This window comes from Cinclus cinclus, chromosome 8, assembly GCF_963662255.1.
Source record: "Cinclus cinclus chromosome 8, bCinCin1.1, whole genome shotgun sequence".
NCBI classification, from domain to species: domain Eukaryota; kingdom Metazoa; phylum Chordata; class Aves; order Passeriformes; family Cinclidae; genus Cinclus; species Cinclus cinclus.
Window position 1 is genome coordinate 22299729 of NC_085053.1, and position 21357 is coordinate 22321085.

The 21357-nt window shown below is 47.7% G+C and overlaps 1 protein-coding gene across 1 annotated transcript; it reads right to left on the reverse strand.

Moving 5' to 3' along the window:
• Positions 1-326: 326 nt before the first annotated feature.
• On the reverse strand, positions 327-20844 carry DMBX1 (diencephalon/mesencephalon homeobox 1). Its single transcript, XM_062497595.1, is given in 6 exon segments — positions 327-727; positions 1186-1540; positions 2718-2896; positions 6904-7069; positions 20588-20642; positions 20644-20844. Coding segments are annotated over 6 exon segments (1254 nt in total). The 5' UTR covers positions 20742-20844.
• Positions 20845-21357: the final 513 nt, after the last annotated feature.

A 21357-nucleotide genomic window follows, 5' to 3' on the forward strand; every position in this document is an offset into this window, starting at 1 on the left:
AAGAAAAGGTGAATATAACACAGTTGGCACCTTATCGAGGGGATGAGGACAAGGGGCTCCTCCTGAACATTACAGGCTGAACTCATGGCAGTCCAGAGGACAGTTCATCTGTCTGAACACAGATCCTTTCCCCCTTCCTCATTAAATACGTAGTGAAGTCCAGGCCAGTAGCAATGTCTGACGCTACAGTGGTGCTAGTAAGACGTTAATAAATGCAAAGTTTTCCCTGCAAGGGAGCACCTCACTCCAGGGAGAGGTGGGAGTACGTGGGGATTCAAGGAGTGCCGTGTGTAGTGCCAACCTCTGCCGCATCTCCTCAAGGGCAGTCAGTTGGGGAGGGTGTCCAGCCCCAGGGACGCCGCGTGCTGCTTTGCCCGGAGCCTCAGGTTCTCAATGCTCGTGGTTTTACTGTTCAGGCTTGGCAGGGAGCTGGAGGCCTGCAGGATGGGGGAGGACCAGACCTGCTGAGCGTGGGACAGTGACTGGTAATAGGACTGACAGTGCAGGGAGCTGAGCGGGGCCATGTTGACGTTCATGCCCAAGTAAGGCATGGCAGACGGTGTCCCCATTTCAAAGGAGGAGTAATGCACCAAGTTGTTGGTGGCTGCCATGTGCTGGCGGAACTGCTCCTGCAGGCGGAAGAGGCTCAGGGGCGAGGAGGAGTAGGAGTGAGTCTGAGCCAGGCCACTGCTGGATGAAGGCGTCACAGTCACGCTGATAGGGGACTCTGCAGCAGGAGACAGAGGGGATGGGGGTTATTCCTACAGGCTGGATGCAGGTGCTTGTTCACACCCCAGAAAGGTTCAGGCAGCAGCATGGACTTGTCTCTTGCACTGGTGGGCAGATGAGAGAGGGTGTGACAGCTCACAAGAGCTAAATGTGTGCCTTTCCCATACTTGGCACGTCAGAGCTCTCTGCTGCTGCTGGGCACTGTTTTCCTCAAGGTCTAACTGGACCAGAAGGTCTTTGCTCTTTCAATGCTCAGCTGCAATGGACATCCTGCCCTCTGTGGGGCCCATCCAGTGCTGAGGACAAGAGGACAAGCCTGGGCAGCCTATCCATGAGCACCCATTCCACAGGGAATATGGGACTACACCCAACCACCAGCATCCCCCTTGGAAAAGGGTCCTGACCACCAACCTGCCAGGTCCTGACACCAACCCCCATCCAGATGTTGCCCCTCACCTGCTTTTGGGCTCGCTCTCTTGCAGTTCAAAGTCTTGCTGTCCACACCAGGGCTCTTGTCCACTTTGGCCTCATCCAAGGTGCTCTTGAACTCCTCCTCTCTGTCGGTCTGGTCCTCGGGTGCCGACTCGCTGGCAGACTGCTCCGACAGGGTCAGGTTGAGGTCTGTGCCAGCCTCACTGGGGAGGCTCTGGACCTTCTCAGTGTCCGGGGTGGGAGCCTGGGTCTCCAGCACAGGTGGTTCCATCTTTCCTTCACTGTGGCTCCCCTCACAGTCCTTCTGCTTCTGCAGCTGCTCTTTCTGCAGGCTGCGCTGCTTCTTCCGGAATTTGGCTCTCCGGTTCTTGAACCAGACCTTCGGTGACACAGACAGCAAGGGAGAAAAACCAGTGAGAATCCTGCTTAGTGCCAAATTCAGCATCATTCAGCCTCAGACCGTCAGGGGAACGCCAACTAATGAGGTGCTGCAAGCCCACTGGGCCCAAAGGCCACTCCACTTTGCTGGACCTTAGAGCTCGACTGTTTACAGTGAATCTACAAATAACATTTCAAAGAGAATAAAAAGTATCCAGCCTCTACATTGATCCTTTAACACTGCTGATGTTTTGGGGGGTTCATTAGTTTTTTTCCATTAAATTGGACAGGCAGATGCATCCAAAAAGTATGTCTTGTAGCTGTAATGTCTGATGACATTACAATGGCTTGCAGTCTATTAAGTTTCTAAAATCATTTGGTTATAAGTGTATCAAAACTATGATGGCAACACTCAAAGTAAGTCATTACAGGCATAGGCTGTTTTCTGGGAACTGCACTTAGGAAAGGAGGAGAGAATCCATTATTTTTTTTACCTAAGTCACAGTAGACATGCATTAGAAGAAATAGATTTGCAAACCTTGTTCATGTTGTTTGGTTGGTTAGATAAGGAAACAAATAAGTTTCTTTAGATCAAAATGCCTTGATGCTTATATAAAAGAACTAATTTTTTTCCACTACTTTTTCTCTTCTCAGTGAAGAAGAGCCTCTTCACTAGCAGGTTATGAACTAGCATATTTCACTTGTCAAAACTAAAAATAAATAAAAAAAAAAGTGCAAACAAAAACAAAAAGCAAACCCAAACCTTGGCCCAAGATGTTACAAATGTTGACACTGGTGGAAAAGAGCAGCTGGAATTACTTGGGTCTCTACTTTTTTGAGAAAGCCAGAAAAGCCTTGCAAAGTAAATAAATAAGTAGACTTCTGTTGCTGTTTCTAAAATTTCCCCCAAAGAAATGTAAAAGAACAAATGAAAAACAGTGTACACTTCAGACAATCCTAAATTTGAAAAATGTGTGCTTGGATTAGAAGTTCCTTAAGCAGATGTATGGCTTTGGATAATTTTATCCTCCATGCCCCTGCCTTTGACAACTTTACTGCCCCAAAATTTTTGATTCCACTGGAAGAACCCTGGAAGGTCAAGAGAGCTGTCAGCCCTCTGGGAACCTGGCTGTGTTCTTTTAAATATCCCCACTCACAAACCCACGAAATATGGGTACCTGGACTCTGGCTTCAGGCAGGTTTGTGCACATGGCCAGCCGCTCTCTCATCACCACATCTGGGTAGTGAGTCTTCTGGAAGGTCTTCTCCAGGGCCTCCAGCTGCTGGGCAGTGAACGCCGTGCGGCTTCGCCTTTGTTTGCGGTGCTGGGATCCATAACGTGCCTCCAAAATGATGTCTTGAAATGTACAGCCGTTGGAAGACAAGGAAAGTGGCCAATTTAATTATTGGAATTTGTACGCTGACAGTCGAATAAAGCGCTTGCTAACATCAGACAAAACTACTGAATGTTTTTACATTGCTTTAGAGCTAATAAAACACATGCATATGGGTTTTACTGGTTAATTAGGGTGTCCAAAGAGATAAAATCATAGCAGAGGGGTTAAAACTAGATTACATTTGAGATCACTTCCAGCCCAAATCATTCTATGGTTCTGAAAGCCTGTTCTGGAGAGAGAACCTATTTCTGTGACAGCTGTGAAAGCTGTTGAGACTCCAGTGCTGAATTTGACTGAAATAACTCAATCTGCTCCAACATCACCATGGTGTAAGCACCTTCAATTAAGAAACACAACTAAAAGTGGTGTGGGGAGATTTAGTTTTGTACTTCTTTAATGTCTTGTGCATAGCTCACTGTAGTCTTCAAGGCATGATACTGGAGAGCTGTTCTGGGCTCCAGTTCAGAGAGCATTTAATCTCATGTGCTTTTGTGCATTTTGCTCCAAAGCACATCCTTTACTGAGCACAGACACTCTCCAGCATCTGGGGTGGAAACATCAGCCAGGGCCACGTCCTGCCCCACTGGTTGCAAGCCCAGAGCTCATGTGCTGAGCTCTTCCCAGCAGAGCACCTACTCACAGGGCCTGACTTCTCAAACCAAGCTTGGAAAATTGAGGGCAGAGAAGAAATTCAGACTGGGGAAAATCTGAGGCCAACAGTAAAGGGCTTATTATTTTACCAGAGGCATTATTATTGCACAACAGTTAGTGGGAGTAGATCTTAAATCAATGAAAATAAGTTACTTGAAAATGAAAAAAACCCACCCTTTATTATGCAAGTTGGGACATGCTGTGCTACAGCCCTGGAATGAAGCAGTCTGGCAAGAGGTTTGCTCTCATAGAGGAAATGCAGAAAGAGCAATGTCTGGTATCATTTTTAATTCAGTTAAGAATGTGACTTCCAGTAGAAGGGAGGAATGAACACACGAGAAAACAACAGCACAGGGAGAAAAGCTGGCACTATCAGAGCCCGATGAAGGCTCTGGCTGCTGTTTATTTGCGCTTTTGTCACGAGCATCGTGACATGAATCCAGACTATAAACCAAAACCTGCTGTCGGGCCACCCCCAGCACCACACAGCCAGGTCTCAGATCCACTGGCTAACGAGCGTAGCAAATCAGCTTTGCACTGCTCAAACATTCCTCTTCCAAAACTTCCAGCTGTTCCATTCTAGGTCAGCACTCACAGCACCCTTCTGGGAGATTGCCAAAGCTGTGTGATTTTGGCAACCTGGCAAAGATGTGATCAGGCTAAAGGTCTTCAACAATATGGTGCTGGTTGCATACAAGAGAATTTTGTGTTTGAGGTATCAGAGCTCCTTGGGGAGATCAAATGCAGGTGATAAAGCTGCCCTTTTGGAGGCAGAGGGAACATCCCTGTGCATCCAGGCACAGCTCACAGTGCAGCCAGGCAAAGAGAAGGGATATTCCAGCACAAGAAATAAGATTGAAGCTGCCCCAAAACGTTTTAAAAAGCTAACATTTGTGTTTCAAGTACACAAAAGCAGGAGAAAGGGCACTGGTTAAACACCCTACCTGCAGGCTGGAATATTCCCAAATTTCTAGAGTAGAAGTCAGACCTACCAGCTCCCCAGAGGCAGCAGCTCATGCATTAAGTTTGGCCACTCTGGTGAGAGGCAACCAGCAATTATTTTAATGTTTTAACTATGTTTTCAGGCTTTGTGCAAGAAGGAGAATATAAATTGCAGGTGAGGCTTTGCAGTTGCCACCAGAAACCTCTGTTTTCTGACTTAAGGTCATTTGCTTTTGTGCTGCTTTATTCTGACTGTCCCTGGAAGGCAAATGAGATCTATAACCTGCACTGAAAGATATTCAGAAGTAACAGAATGCAAAGGAAACAGCTCGTAGGTATATAATGCCTACACCGCCGATGATAAACAGACAAGGGGACTGTGGGATTTAATTTGGAAAGTCTCCCACATGGGTTATTAATTTTAAAGATAAGAGGTCAGGACACCAATTGAATCTTCCGATCAAGAATATGAGAATAGCTTTTTAATTCTTTTTTTTATCTTCCTCTGCTTTAGCCGAGTCAGGTCCAAAGACATTAAGTTCTCCATGCTCTACTCTAAGGGATAGAGATTGCAAACATCTTTCAAGAGCTCCTTGCAGCTAGAAAAGGGGCACCGTGAGACCCAGCCTCTGCAAGGTACATTGCACAGTTCAGGGCCATCTGCTCCCATCTGACCACCTGCATTCTGAAAGGGGCAGGGAACAAGGGGGTGGATGATCAGGACAAGGACAGTGCTCTCCTCATCACTCTGTAGCCCAGGAGCAGAGCCAGGAGAAGAGCTCAGGTCTCCTTGATTCCACTTTGGTTGTTTATTGATGAGGACAGTGACTCCTGCTCTACCCTGTGCCACCCCAAAGATCCCACAGGCCACTTAGAACCATGTTATGAAAGTCAACAATCAGCAGCTGGATAAGGGAACACTGCTGGCATGAAGATTTGACAACCAGCTGTGGCTCACTGATCCAAAGAGTCCAAGACCTTTATTATCATGCCTTTGTGGACTGTCCACTTGGGAGGACCTTCCTGAAACATTTGCATACTTATTTTGGCTTAAGCCATTATTTATTAAATTTAGCCCACCAAAGATGTCTGGACAGATAATTTTTCTGACCTACTTTAGACTGGAAGGAATCCCTCTACTTTTTTTTTTTTTTTTTTTTTTTTTTTACTTTGATATCAGACAGCTAGAAAGCTATCTTAGAACAGATTCACATTTTCAGACAGTCAGGGAAGATAATTCCATTCTGGGAAAGCTTCTAGAACCACAAGTATGGTAACTTTTTACTTTAGCTCCCATGTCCTGGTTGTCAGATCTGCTTTACATCACTGCATCTGAGTTCAGACAAAAACAGTGATGTTGCAGCTGTTGATCACTTGCACTGCAGGAGCCTTTGATAATCTCAGCTAGATATGGATGTTTTGTGGCAGGCTGAAGTTTAGAGCAGATATATGTGCCCCGCCACACCAAATATTCTCAGGTCTCCATCCATTAATTTTGAACGATTACCTCTACCAAATAATAAAACCCTATCTGGGCTTTACACTTCCTATTAATGACAGCACCAGTGCACTGCTGCTACAACCATGGCTGTACACAGATAACCAGCTTAGGTGCTCTGGCACAGCAGCTCCTGTCATGCTACCCCACCATCAACAGTGCTGTGTAAATGGCACTGCCTGGGTAAAGTCACACGTGACTTGATTTGAGCTAAAAAGCTGTTTTATGGAAGACAGCAGGATCTGCGGGGAAGTGTCACCCAAGGCAAGTCTAGGATCCCCAGAAAGAAATAGGTCAAAGTGAAACCCAAATAAGATCCAAATGAAGATCATTTCCCAGAGAAAAAGTGGTTTTTAGGAAAGAAGTGGAAAACAGTTGCATGAAGAGACAATGTAGAGAAGCAAGCTACGGTCTGGGAAGGCAGGAGGTGGCTGTTGGGGAATGCAAGACCTGAGCTGGGAAATCCAATTTACTTAGTGATCACATTCATTCTGCCCTTATTTACTAGCAAGAAAGGGAAACTCTTTGCTGTTTTCTGTTCACTTTTAAAAGACATTTCAGTGTCTTTTTAATTCTCTCTTTTCAATCCCATATAGCGGAGCCACAGCCCATCTCTCCCCTGAGCTTCCCAGCTGTCGGAGGCCAGTCTGAAGCAAGATGCCAGCAAATGCTGGAGGGCAGGTGTCACCTGAGAGCTTGGCCACAGGGACAGCACGGAGGAGCACACCTTGGCTCTCTCCTACTCCAGAAGAGTTGCACTCAACGCAAGCAACAAAGGGTTTGTTTTGTGCTGGGGTTTTTTGCTCGGTTGGTTGGTTGGTCGGCTGAGTGGGGGTTTTAGTGCAGGCAAGGGCAAAAGCCATGAGTTGTTCTTACCAGCCAGTCTCTCAGCCAGGGTGAGAGCGTGCACCGAGGGCCGGTAGTCGGGGGCGTGCTGGGCCTGCTGAGCTGCCTGCTGGTGGAGGTTGTACATGGCGCTCAGCGAGTTCATGGCGTGCAGGGAGTAGCCGTTCACTCCATAGTGCTGCATGGTGGCATAAACCTGAAAAACATCAGCCACAGGAGACAGGGGCTTAGGGACGTGCTGCTCCAGCATCCCTGCGTCTCAGCGGAGCTTTGGAAATTGAAGTGCTGCATGCAAGGCTTGTGTCTGACCTCTCAACTCCAAAGGTTCTGGGACAGGAATGGAAATATCTTCTGCGCACCTGAAGCCTCATCAATACCAGTCCAGCTTCTAAACTTAAAGCCCAGAATCCGACTGTATCTCACTCATGCTGATCCAAATATGGGAAATTAATTTTCTTGCAAACAGCAATACAGTTTATCATATTACAGGGACTTCTAACGCATTGTCCTAGCTGTATCCCAGGTCTAGCTGGGATTTTGCCCCATCACTGCCTACACCGGACTATTTGTAATCTCCGTGCTGGAATGTCAAATAATGTTTCTCATCTGAACTCACTCATTTATAATTTGTTTCATTCATTATTCATTTTTTTAACAGGTCTTCTTAAGAAAACACAAATGATATGGGGGGGGGGGGGTGGTGGGGGGAAGGGGACAGAGCATGTGGTGTAAAAGAAAATAAATCTGCTGCATAACAGCACCAAAAATGTTATGGCTAAAGAGGGAATAAGGTTTGCAATAAATACCAACATTTCATAGCTCAATAGCAAGGAAATTATTTCAGAAAACTAATAGCTTTTTTTTTCCTAGTGTGGGTTCTGCATGAAACTTCAAGCTCTTTTTCCTTACAGACCATCTGTAAAACTGAGCTAATATTGATCTCAAAAGCCGAGCAATGCTTCATTCATCCCTGTTGTAAATGACTGAAGGCCTCCAGGATGTCGTTTCTGCAGTTTGTAAGACATCAGAAAGGAAGTTGTGAAACATTAGCTACAAAATAAATTTTTTAAACCACCGTTTACATCAGCAAGTCACCATCTGGAAAGTCAGTGCAATGAACAAACGTTCAGGGAAAGAGGGTCAGCTGGACTAACTTAAGGAAAGCAGACATCTTTTCAGGCAGCCTCTTAGAAAATAATTTAAACACTGGAGGGAGCAGACAATTCTAGGAGAAATGCCCATGGTTGTAGGAGTAACATGATGCATTGAACAGTGAAAATTTGGAAGAACAATTACCTGCTGTATTTTTTGTACTGCAAAAAGACCTTCATATTTGCCATAAATGATTTATACCGTGTAGGGACAGACTCATGGTGAAGAGGGAGAGATAGAAATGAGTTGGTCCCACTGCCCCCCCTGCTCTGAACTCCTGTTCTCTCAACCTTGACATAAGAAGTGCAAACATGAAGTGACCTTGTGTAACAGCCAGAGATCAAGCAGGAGCTCCTTAAAAAAGCAGCTGAATTTAGTACAATAAGGTCTGGGGAATCTCATGGCTTCACCCTCACAAGCATCTCTGCATTGTGGTGCCCAGAACAGGGGAGGGAAACATGCAGCTGGAGTTTGGTCAAACACTCTGCCAGCTCAAGAATGACCCACGTGAAGTGAGTTCTGATTTTGGGATTGTCTTCTCAAAGAGACCACAGTAACTATAAACCCATAATTTTGGAATTTAGCACTCTGCTTCATTCATTTCCCCAAGCCCATCGTGCTCTGCCACTGCATCATTTCAGCACTGAGTGCCAATGGAGGGTGACAGGTCTGGGTGTGGTTACACACAAAGATCTGACACACACCCTGATGCCAGCTTCACCTGCTTTGCATCTGCCTGTTCACCCACTCTGGATTGATTCCCAAAGTGTGAAAATGGACGTTTTCATTTCAGGTGCCAACCAAAACACAAGGATGCCACAGCTCTGCTCTAATGGAGCTTAGCAATGACAAAATTGTTTGCTGGTTCTCTGATGAAGGTGACAGACCTCACACACCAATAGAGTTTTTGCATTCTTTTCTGTTTTCCTCACAATGGGGTTCACAGTGAAATTACAGCTGTGGTGCTGCTTTCTTGGACTGCAAAGTTTTGGTAGGGGCACATGTCAAAGGACACGTCCCAGTGACATGCACCCTTGACGTGGCCACAGAGGACATCTGCCATCACCTGGCAAAGACTGACCTGTGGTGCAGCCTCACCCCATCCTTGGTGTGGCTCATTTCCCAAGAGCATCACACCACCCAATAAAGTTGTTCACTGCCTCGTTGTCACAGGCAAGGGCGCTTCTGACTTTTCTGGCCAACACAGGCAGCAAAGCAAAGATTTGCAACTTCATTCTGCCTCCTCCCCTCTCACCACCTCACTTGTGAACCAGCTGGCTGGTTGCACCAGCTTTGGCCAGCAGGGTGGAGATCTCAAAGCTTATTAAGCTCCTGTGTGTTTCGTGAAAAGCACTTGAGGACGCAGAACCTATTAAGTGCCCTGGTCTGCTGCCAGACCTCTGTCCATAATGGAGGTTGGAGAATCCACACCGGGGCTCAGCCTTGCCAGAAGATACGTGGGAGGCCAAGGGTCTTTGACTCTCAACTCACAGAAATGCCTGTTTTTATTTTCTAATCCCCCTTGCATGTTGTCAGCTACGTAGCAAGCTGGCACATTAAAGGAAAAACAAAGAGGGAGAGGAGAGGAATTTTCCCATACTATACAGTTTTCCAAGGACGTTGCCAGTGGTGTTCTGTCTGGAGCCCAATTTTTTCACTGAAACACTTGCTCCAGGAATATTTCAGTGTTTTTGATTTTATTTAAGATGATTTTATGTGTACATTTTTGGGTGGCCTAGAAGAAAGTGCATTAAAAAAAAAAAAAAAAAAAAGAAGGACTTCATAGGGGTGGACTGGATGGGGGTCAATGCCCATCACAGCTTTGGTGATAACTGCCTGTCATGGTGCAGTGCAGACAACAGGCAGAACTTCCTACTCACTTGTGCAGTAAATGTATCATCCCAGATTCTGTATAAAAAATGAGGGAATTTACTGAGTGAAACAGTTCAGCCGGGTAAGCAAAGTTAACTGAGACCACAAATAGCTCCTGTTTAACTGTCAGCTCCGAGCTTGCTCCAACCCCAATAAATTAAATATTTAAAAGACATCATGCAGCAATTTTTTTAATGGAGAAAGCCATTCATCAAGGCACTGCTGTATTTCACAAGCTGTCGAATAGTGCTTACACTGGTTAAAATAATCTTTATATTTCATTAAGCAACCAAATAAGCTGATCCCTTCCCACTGGCTGTATAGATGGTTTTAATTTTCAAAATCTGCAAATGCATCTTTTATGTCTCTGTGTGGCTGGAGGGCCTCAGGAACAGCCACAGCCAGGAGGAGGATGAGAACAAAGTTTGAACTCCTGCTTTATGGAAATGTATGGGCTTGAGCAGCTCTAGATAAGCTGGGGGGGGGTAACAGCATCCATCCTGAAAGAAAGGGGATTCCTCATCCTGATTTTGTGCATCAGAGACCATTGAAGATTTAGGAGCAGTGAAGAAAGGAGATGGAAGCTGAGGAAAGGTGAAGGAAAACAACAGGTGAGAGAATAACTCCCCTGCCAGGAGCCTGTGGGCTGATGCTGCAGTTTGCTCAGCGCAGGGGTGGACGCTGCTGGGCAGTGTCTGGGCTGGCACCTCCTGGGGCTGGTGCTCTCTCCCTGCACAGACCCTCAGGGCATCAGCAGAGACTCTCCCACTGCCAGCACCACAAGTCCAGCCCTCTCCCAGCTCCCCACATTGCTCAGCACCGGGCTGGGAGGTCTCCTGGCATTGCTTTACAATCCTGGCATTGCTACCTCAGTGTCAAAAACCCTTCTATGGCTCTTAGCTCTCACTTATGTTTTCACTATGGAAGACTCATGGATCCTGTGCCTATTTTTCTTCCTTAGCCTGCAGACTTCCCAGACTGCAGGGGCTGTGTCCTGCCAGGATCTGGCCTCACAGACAGGACATGGGATTCCCCCTTGCTTTAACTGCTGCTGTCTATGAGAAGTCCAGCTTTCCCCATTCCTGCATAGCTTTGAGGCCAGGCATTGCAGGATTCTGCCCATCCCAGACTATTCCAAGGAGCCCACAACTCGGTATTCAGCTGCTGCAAAACAATTTGCACATTTACCAGCCAGAAACAGGAACCCTGTTATCCCAGAGCAGAGCTGCACTGCTCCAACCAGTATGAGTCCCATCCATCCCTTCCCAGCACTGGCCTTGAAAGCCTCTGGTTCCCATGAAGTCCTACAGCACAAGAGTGGTGCAATTTATTGTGCACCATGTAACAGCAAGGCATACAGGGGAGATCTGACTCTGGGTTTTAATATTCTCAGCTTTGTACGAGGCTTTAAGTTTCCCTGTGCAACTGGTAACTAATAGTGGGATAATTTCGCACGTAATTATGTCCTGAGAGAAGATGTGAAGAGAGACCCATGCATTTCCTCCCCAGGTGTAAACTCCTGTTCCTAGTGGCATGTGTATATGTGGAATTGAGACAGATCTGAGAACAATTTTTAAAATGAGGTATTGAAGATTTCTGAAAAGTACCTGGCTAGAAAACACCCATATTTTCCCTTCTGTCAGGAAAAAAATCCAAACCATCAAATCACCAAAACAAAATCACAAGCAAATGCCAAAAGACACATGCCCTTCTCAAGCAAACACTGTCAGGTGAGATGAGGCTGAGGCTGGATGCAGGACATGCAGCTTTGCAGGGGCTTTGGATCATTATCTCTTTTTCCTGTAAATAGTGAGTCAGCTCAAACTCAAAGAAATACTAAGACATAATTCAGTGATCTACACAAAACACTCAGGTGCCATAATAAAGAATAGGGCAATAAAAGCCTATGAGTTAGAAATACTGAATTATTCCTAGAGGTTTCAAGATGAGTATGCCTGTCTGCTTTTGACTGATGGGCACCACGGGGTGTTTCTTTATCACTTCATCAAAGTTGTCCCCAAAATGGGAGGGCTGGTGATGGTAGAGAGGGTGTTTGAGGCCCTCTGTACATGGGAAGTAGCTGTAGAAAATAGAAAAAAAAAAAAAAGTCAAAACTGGAATTTGGAAAGTCACTTTCAGAAGGGAATTTCAACGTTATAGTTCATTGCTTATGAAGAGATTGATTCACCCAGATGCATTTAAAATTTGGAAGAGCACAGCACAGCCTCGGATCTGTGCCCTGAAGGCACAGCTTGAGCGCAAGGAAAAGATCAGTTAAAAAAACTCAAGCATGAAACAGAAGTCTGGTGCACTTGATTGGTATTCAGGGTTCTGCAGGTGGCAGAAAAAAACAGGAGTAGCCCTGTCAGGTAAAAAAAGAGTTGTGGTCCTCAGCCTGAGCACCTGCAAAGGTGCTACAAATCACTGCTGGTGTTTATGCAAAGCACAGGAGCCCACTGTTCATTACTAACAGGGAAAAACAGCAAATTGTTTTGCTGCAAGATCCTTTCTTCCTTATTACCACTGGCAAAAAACATCACTGAAAATAGAATCACAACAGAATATTCCCCCTTACCTCCCCCGGAGTTGTTCTGCATTATGATTTTATGCTTTAATTCCTTATTCAGAAACACTTCAAATCAGAAAGATAAATATCAAATCTTTAACTCTGTGTAACTCACATTCTAGGAGAACAGGCTCACTCTATAGCCAGACATTGGGTTTATATGTATTTGGTACTAAATGAATTACATACCTGGGGGGTTATGAATAAATGATCCTAGCAAGAGGTTTTCTTCATTTTTTGTTTAATATATCCCTAAATCTTTTAGATACATAAAGGCCCAGAATCACATAAGATAATAACCAACATGTTATAAATCAGTTTTGTTCCTCACGTGAGATTACCGAATGTCTAAGGAAACAATTTCACCGTTCTAGTGGATGAAATATAAATAATTTGAAATACTGCAACACATCATAATTTCTTATTCAAACGTCAAAATCCAAGAGCAGCATGCACCATGAAAACAGGCTTCCAAAAGATTTTCCTTGTCTGAAATAAGGAACTGAGAACAGCTCCCAAAAAACCCCCCAGGATTCTGCATTTCTGATCTTCCTGAAATATTTTCACACTTAAGAAAATCCCTGGATTCAAATAAAGTTATTTTCTAAGTGCAGAGAGAGATCGTAATTAAGCAGGACCTAGTTAAACAAGTGACAAGGCACCAAAAACAAAATCTGAGCAATTACACCAATTCTTGCGGCTCACATTCAGCTATTCCTAGTGACCTTGGTGTAAATAAATAGGGGACAGTAGCACCATTTTTGAGTACACCTTTTCAAATTACTGAATGAGGCTGTGCTGATGATGAGCATAGCAACTGTGTAGGTAATGCTCATCTATTTGTAGTGGAAACATAATAGGATGGAAGAGGGCTTGTAATTTTTGTAAAACAAACCTCAGAGCATCTTGCTGAGACAAGGAAGTTTTGTTGCAGAACCCTAGAAGTTCTTAACACCAGGCTGTGAGCAGCTGAGGTAACAGGCCCTGTCTGACAGGGGTAACTCGTATCAGTTGCTGTGATTTTTATTTAAGGCTTTTGCGAAATCATTGTTTTTCACCCAAAAGATAATAGAATGAAGTGATTGATTAGACACATCCTGGTAAAAGACTTTCCAATGCCTCTGCTTGCAGGGGCATTCCTCATAGGGAGGGCTTGCTCAGTCCAAAATAAAGAAAATAAATTGAAGGCATCCTTAAAGGCCCTGCTTTTGAGCGGGGGATAAGTTTTAGGGCTTGGAGCCCAGCAGCTTGCAGTGTAGAGTGGCATCACTAAACATCACTGCAGTGAGAAATCCCTTGCTTGTCATAATTTACATGAGACAAGCAGTGCTTGCAGATCAAACCAGGAAAACCTCCCTTCTCCCCTTCAGAACAGCACTCAAACCTCAGTAGAAGCTCTTGGAAATTATATCGAAGGGGAGCATCTTCCCAGGTAAACAAGATAAGCTCTTGATATGAAAATCACTTTGAGTCTAGTTTCTCATCTCATTCTGCTTCCAGATTAGTCAGCAACAAGGGCAACAGCAACAACAACAAAAAATACATTAAAAATAATGTATTTAAGATTTCTTATCATTAACACCAGAATGGAAATGGAATCCCACGGCCCAGCTCTGCCCACACTGCTGCTGCACACTCCACATCCACATCCACGGATATGAAATGCGGTCGCATCCCGCTGCAGCCAGGCTCGTGCGTTCCTGTGCTGCCCACCTGCTCTCCTGCCTCCAGACCTTACAGCATCTCTGCCTCTGGACTGCCTGAACTCACAACTTGGAGTAACCTTAAAGTACCCTGCACTCAAACTACTGAATTCACAGACTGCTTGAAGGGTTTATCGTTGGTGTTTTTATGAAGAGAAAAAACAACAAAACCTGCTCAGCCCTTCGCCTCACTTCTGTGGAAAAGGCTTTCTTGAGAAGCATAATTTTGTTTTCTCTAATGCTGGCAAAGGGGATTTTCCAAAACAAACTCTGCCCTTCTTTCTTGAGGGCTGCTGGAAGCATGAGGGTGACTCGCTATTTACTCTCTGTCCCTAAAACAGCTTTTGCCGGCAGCATATTTGATTGCAGATTGTTCCTGTCTGGGAGCAAACAACAAACTGACCTTCTTGGGACTTCTGGTTCAGGAATCTCCCACCCTGGAAGATGGAACCAGATCCTGGAGTATTTTAGCCATGACAGTCTCATTAAGAAGACAAGGATCTACAGTTCTCTGTCAAAATATCTTTTTAAGCCTGCGACCTTTAGCGACAAGGACCTGTGTCTGTCCTGAGCTCCACAGCCACGATGCTGATCTGACAGCCTAACACTCAGCTCTAACAAGGGAGATCAAACACCGCAAGAAGTGCACAGATGAGCTTCGTAAAGATTTTCTGAGGCAGTTTAGGACGTTCCCAGTTCCTCTCCTGCTGCTCCCAGGGGCTGCAAGCCCGGCAGCCCGGCTGGCAGGAGGGAATGCAGGCTGCTCCGGGCACTCCCAGTGCAAGGGCTCCAAGGGCAGCACTGGGATGGGGCACACAGGGAGGGTGATTTCTCCACCCACCACCACTACTGATCAAGTAGAAAAGAAAAAGTTGAAGCTGTAAATTCTGGGTGTTAAGCTGAGAGAGTTTGGTATGCACACGAGGAGTGGAGCAGGGTGTCCATGTGAAACGCAATGGTTTCTGCCACATTGCTGGAGTTCAACCCCGCAGGCACGAAAGGATTTTCCTAGGTTCTCTCTTAGCTGATTAGATGGAGGGTTGTGAGGTTATGATGCCAAGCGCAATTCTGCTCGAAGGTGATTTTGAGAGATTGAAAGAACAAGCAAAATTTGAAAACAACAGAAGTTGAGAGCCTGAACTTGGGATGTTTCTGCAAGTTCAGCTGGACCCTGCCTCTGCAGATGATTCTTGCAGCACTCCAAACAACAGTCACAAATCACAGGATGGCAACTGCTCCTGCTCAGACTTAAATCATCTCTAAAGCAAAATGACAGACAATCCTACCTTGCTCTAAAATGTTAAAAAAAAAAAATACTGAAAGGTGGCTCCACAAACCATGCAACTGTGGGGGACTTCTTATACCTTAAAAGAATAAACCACAAATGTGAAGGTTTTCTTCTTTGCAAGCGGCAACACAGATTTTCATCATACCACTAAAAAATATATGCTTGAGCTCAGTGGCTTTTACAAGGAGGGGCTGGGGAGGGGGAAGGACTTGTGCCACCTTAAAACAGGGCCACAAACTACAGTTAGTGGCAGCAGTGCCAGGGGCTGGGGAGCACCACGGGGGAAAGCAAGGCTTCCTTTCCCGTAAGCATTTGGATCCCTACACCGAATTAAGCGCGGCTGCCAAGGTAAGCAATGTATTTTGGCCACCAGCAGGTGATCTGTGCTCTAAAGAGCTGTGTGCTGCAAAGCAGGCAGAGCTGCCAAGTGTCTGGTGGGTTTTGTGGGAGGACGTGGAGCCCCTCAGCAGAGTCACCTTCACCCACCTCGGGCCAAGGGCTCGCAGAGCTGCTCCCTGCTCGCTCCACCAGGTGCTCAGCACAGCTGGACACAGCAGGTTTCACAGCTCCCTTGGGAAGAACATTTTCGCCCTGGCGAGATCCATCAGCTCGTCTCCCCCGGTGCAATTATTACTCTTTCTTTGGAATATCCTAGCAGAATTCCCAAGCATCATACTTTCAGTTTTACAGCACCATTTCTCAAGTCAGTATTTGCTGGTCATACAGGGGTTGCTGTTGGTCTTAAGAGAGCTGTGCCAGCCACCCACAACTCCTGGTGAAAATACCGATTTCTCTCCCTTTGGAGAATTTCTGGTCCATCCTGCTCCCAGCCCTCCCTCAGAGACTCTCTCTCTTTCCCATGAGCTGTAATTCCACCAGAGCTGCTTTAGGAAACAGAAGAAGTCTGATCCAAAACCTAATGAAGTTAAAAGGGAAAAAAACCCCGATTTTGGTACCTCTTATAATAAGGAGTTAATAATACAATAAAGATATAATATAATAACTCTTATAATAAAGAGTGAAATAAATTGGTGAGAAAGGACACAGGGTTTGGCTAAACCCAGTGCACCATGAATTAATTCTTGACTATTTGGCCAAATTTCCAAATTCTTCACCAGCACATTTTAATGGAAATTTCCCCAAAGTAGAATAGTTTATTAGTAGCTGTATAGGATTGGAAAATTTGGGATTTATTGAATCCCTATTCTTTGGCATTTTCCTTACTTCTGTGTTTTTCCAAATGAAGCAAGGTAGCTATAAACGTTCTGCTCAGACACAAGTTGAAGAAACCAGCACTCAACCTTTTGAAAGAATTTAAGCCCAGCTGACATTCGTCAGTGCCTCAGTAGAAGCATTTTCAACTTGACAACCTGAGTTTTGAGAGACCCCTGATAAACCACTGAAATCTCAGAAAACGTGGACTACTTCTAGCTAAACAGTTCACCCATAGTGTCACCAGTAAAACCAGCAGGTAGCTGAGCTGGTCCTCGACCTTCTCTGCAGCACCTTTGTTTTGTCAGGGCTGGCTGTGAAAATGACAGAGGAAAGAGGAATTGCTTGCTCCAGCTTTTCATCCGATTTCCCTCTTTCTCAGCAAAACATTCTTTTAAAGGATAAAGACACCGGGAGCAAAACCTACTTCAGTCACTCCCTCTCTAACTGTATTTTGCAAAACTTGCCTGGCAAGCCTGCCCTTCTCTCTGATTTGTGGGAAGAGCCTCCGACTCCTTACTTTGGTGCAGGCATCGACACTGGCACTAAGGAAAAGCAACATCTGCACCAGCTCCGTGAAACAGAGCTGTGCCTTCTGATACAGCAATAAGATCTCTGCTCATGTGTGTGAGCATGAGGAGAATCTCCCACTCAGATATCAAGATCTCTTTAAATGATCAGGAAAAGCTGATCTAAACTGTCTGCGTACTGATGGTACAGTTTTGGGTGCATTTTTACATTGACTCTGTTGCCGTAATTTAATACGATTTCTCATCAGTCATGGGGTAACTCAGGGTTGAAGTCACTCTCACCCTTTCAAGAATTTCGTGCCCACTGCAGCTCTTAGAATGGAAAAACTGAACTTAGAAACACAGTCCAAGAGCCAAAGGGTTGTAGGTCCAAATCTCTCCGGCTGGGGCAAACAAGGAAGTGGGATTGACTTGCATCAATTTACTCCTGGGTGAAAAGTGAACATGGAAGGGATAAGCTAAACAGTCAGCAAGCCAGTTCTGAGATGTGGTCAGGAGAAACACAGAGCAGTGAGAAACTGCAGATTTACTCTCCGCCTGCGGGGTGTGGGCCAGGGAGGGTGTAAAACCTCTCATCCTCAGGGTGAGTCCCATCCTGCTCTCCCTAGGACAGGCAGGGCACAGGAACAGCCTCATCCGCACTAGGGCACCCCGCGAGGCTCAGCCTTTGCCCTTCTTCGAGAATACGACTCACGTCCCAGAGGTGGATGAGGTACCCAGCAGGGTCAGTTGTCCACGGCTTGGAAACTCAGGGAGGAGAGGAAAAAAAAATAGCAGCAGATATTTCTTGAAAAGCGGGGAAGGCGAGTGCTGAAGGTTACCCCCATAGCCCTCCTCGCTGAGCCCCGGGCAGGCTGGGAAGCGGCTCCCCCAGCCTGGGGAGGGTCTCACCCGACCCAGATAAAAGCAGATTTCGCTTCTCTTTTGCTTTGTGTTCCGCGCAGAGGTGAGGGAGAGAGAGGGTAAATAAACCCCAAACCCTCCAGCCCTGCCTTTGGGGAAGCGGGAGGCTACTTCAGACAAAACTGTTATCCATTAACATCCAATTATCACTTGGTCCAAGCCATTAATTATAAATCAGCCTCCTAATTGGGATAATTAGCTCTCTGCTACTTAATGTAGTATGACTGATGCGTTTGGAAAGAAGGCAATCAGTCCATTTGTTTAGCGTTAGGCGAACAAATCCAACTCTCATGGTTTAATTTCAGCCGCAGCCTTCCCCCCTCCCCTCGGCCCACCATCAGCATTCATCGCAGCTCCATTAATTGTTTGGGAATCACGGCGGGGATGGGCACACGCATCTCCGCGGGGTTTTCGGGACAGCAGCCCCCAGTTCGGGGATGCGACCGGACTCGCCACTCCCTCGAAGGGAGTTGCTGGGATTTTGGGGAAGGGGTTAATTAGAGGGGTCGGGTTTGAACTTGAGCGCGCCCCTCTTCGCATCCCCCCATCACCTCTGCCGGGCCTCGCGTCCAGAAACCGTTTCGGGGAGAGCGGAAAAACTTTCTGTTTTCATTTTTTTCCCCCCCTCTCCTTTCCCCCACTTCCCCTGGATGTCTCATTAATGCCGGCTGCTCGGCGAGCCGCCGATAGCTGCGGGACATGATTAGATATTTATTACTGTCATTTACATGGAAAACTTGAGCTAACCAAGTGGAACTAGAGGGGGCCGCCGGAGGGGACGGGATGAGGAGGAGCGGGGACATTTCTTTTTCCCCGGCGAAGCCAGAATACGGGACACAGCCGGAGAGCGGCCGGCTGGAGCAGAGGGTGCGGAGACAACCCCGCAAAGCCCCCAGCCAGGGGCAGGGGTGTTGGGCCGAGCCCTCTCCGGGTCTGGGGCTGCGATTCCACCTCGTTCCGGCCGCGTTTCGTTTCGAAAGGGAGCGAGAAGCGCTCGGTGCGGAAATCCCACCGGGAAACGGGGAATGTTGCTCCCTCCCTCCTTTCTGCTGACGGCCTCTCCGAGGCGACCCTCGGGGACACCAAGGACCTGTCCCGGGATGTGCTGACCCCTTTTTCCCCCAGGCGCCGAAGATCGCCGCCTGGAAATAAATGGAAAGCGCAGCCGGGAAAAGCCGCCCACCCCGGGGACCGGGTGGCTCCGTATGGGGCTCTTCTTGTCCCTTCTCTCCTCAGATAAAGGGACAGGCACGGCAAGTGTCGCAATCAACCCCTATCTCCATTGGCGGAGAAACTTCCCCGAGGGCCTTGCTTTGGACTAGAGGAACCCGTGTACCCTCTCCCGCTCAAGGCTTCCTGGAGGTCACCCTCGCCCCTTGCAAGGGGACCGCGTCCCGGGCGCCCCGGGCAGCCAGCACCGAGTGGGGACACGGACCTTTTTCCGTTCAAGTGCTGGCCGCGGCGGAGCACAACCCACCCCCCTTCCCTATCTGTTATCCCATGGCCCGAGGGGCGACTCTGGCGGAGATGTATGAGATCTCTTGCGGTAAAAATATGCATGCGGATCCCCATTTGGTTAGCTCTATAATGGAGGTGTAAATAGGTTTCGACTGCGAAGCCCTTAATTTATCAAGAAGGGCTGACAGCCTAGGTCGGGGATTTATACACCACCTAAAAAGAGAGAGTGAGGAGGGAGGGGGTCGCAAAGACCGGCCTGTAAGCTCAGCTTGCAGGGGGCTCCCCGTCCGTTTTGCCGTCCAACCCCGCAACGGGGTGACACGAGGGTGTGATTTGTCCTAGAAAGGCTTCCTAGCGCAGCCGGAATCTTGCTCTCCCTTGCTGTCCCGTCCTCACACAACTTCCAGCCGCCCCAGAAAGAAAAACCGAGCCCGGGGCCACCGCCATCGTCCCCGGCTCCCGGCCCTGCTCGGGGGTGTTTCTGCCCTCGCAAGCTCGCCCGGGCGGCGCAGCTTACTAAAACATCATTTTGTAGATCGGGAGAAAGTTGCGCTCTCTTCCCGCGGAGCCCGGCTGAAGGAGGGATGCACGTCCCGCACCATTCCTTGAGCCGGGTTACAACCCTCGCATCCCCGCCAGCTGCCTAAACCCGCACCGGAGAGGGCTGGAAGCTGGAGTCAATAGGGAACGAGACCCCGAGCTAGTAATGAGGGTTTGCACTATTTTTTTTTTTTCGCGGTAGGTTGGATTAAAAAACAAAACAAAAAAAAAAAGGCAAGCATGTTATACTTCAAATAAACAAGTAAAAATAAATAAAAGAAAGAGAAACAAAGAGGGACAGGAGGACAAAGAATTTGCGCTGAAGCCCGGGCTGGGCTTCTCCTGGGCCGTGCGCGCATCCCTGCCAGCGGCGCCACCGCACATTCCCCCGCGGACAGATTCCCCCTCCTCGCAAGCAATCCCCAAATGCTCTTCTTTCTCCGTCGGCATCCCCAGCCCACCCGGCCCCGCGCTGCCGGGGGGTTCTTACCTGGGGCGGTGGGGCAGCCTGTCCGCCCACCGTGGGAGCGGGGACACGCGTGGGAGCGCGGCGCTGCGCCCCGGCCCGCCCTACTCCATCCGCCCGCGCTGCCTGCGCGCTGCCTGCGCGCCCGGCGGAGCTGCCATCTACCGGGAGTCAGCATTGGAGAAGGATTTTTAAAAGGAGCTTCATAGCGATCCGGGAGCTACCCAGCAAGATTTTCAATGGTCCTCCAGGCTGTCAATCAAAACGGGGCTGCTGATGCACCCCCCCCCCCCCCCCCCCCCAACACTTCTTACTAGTCATTTACTCCAAGCCGAGGTGTAAACGCCTAATTAAATCCCTGGAAGCGGACGGGATGCCAGAGGAGGGAGGAGGGCTGGAGTCAGGACCGGGGGGGGTGATGGGGTCCGTACGGCACAGGGAAGGGAAGCCGTGCCTCCCTCCGCGCCCCCCTCTAAGCACCGCGCTGGATCAGACCCTAAAGTTTCCCTCTCCCCCGACGGCCTCTGGGTGGTGATGCTGGTGGGGGATTATCTCCCAACTTTAATTACAGAGCGACCGCGGCCCCCCACCCTCCTCCTGGCCGCCTCGCTGTCCCAGCTTAGCCTGCTGCACCCCGCGACTACCCCTTAAAATGGGGGACTGCGCGAACGGACACGGCCACAACACGGAGAGATAAAATAGGAGCGGTGGAAGGAGCTCAGAGCGGCGTTGGGCGACGGATTCGCCGCCCGCCCCGTCGGGGAAGCTCCGCTGCGGCAGCCGGGAGCGCACGG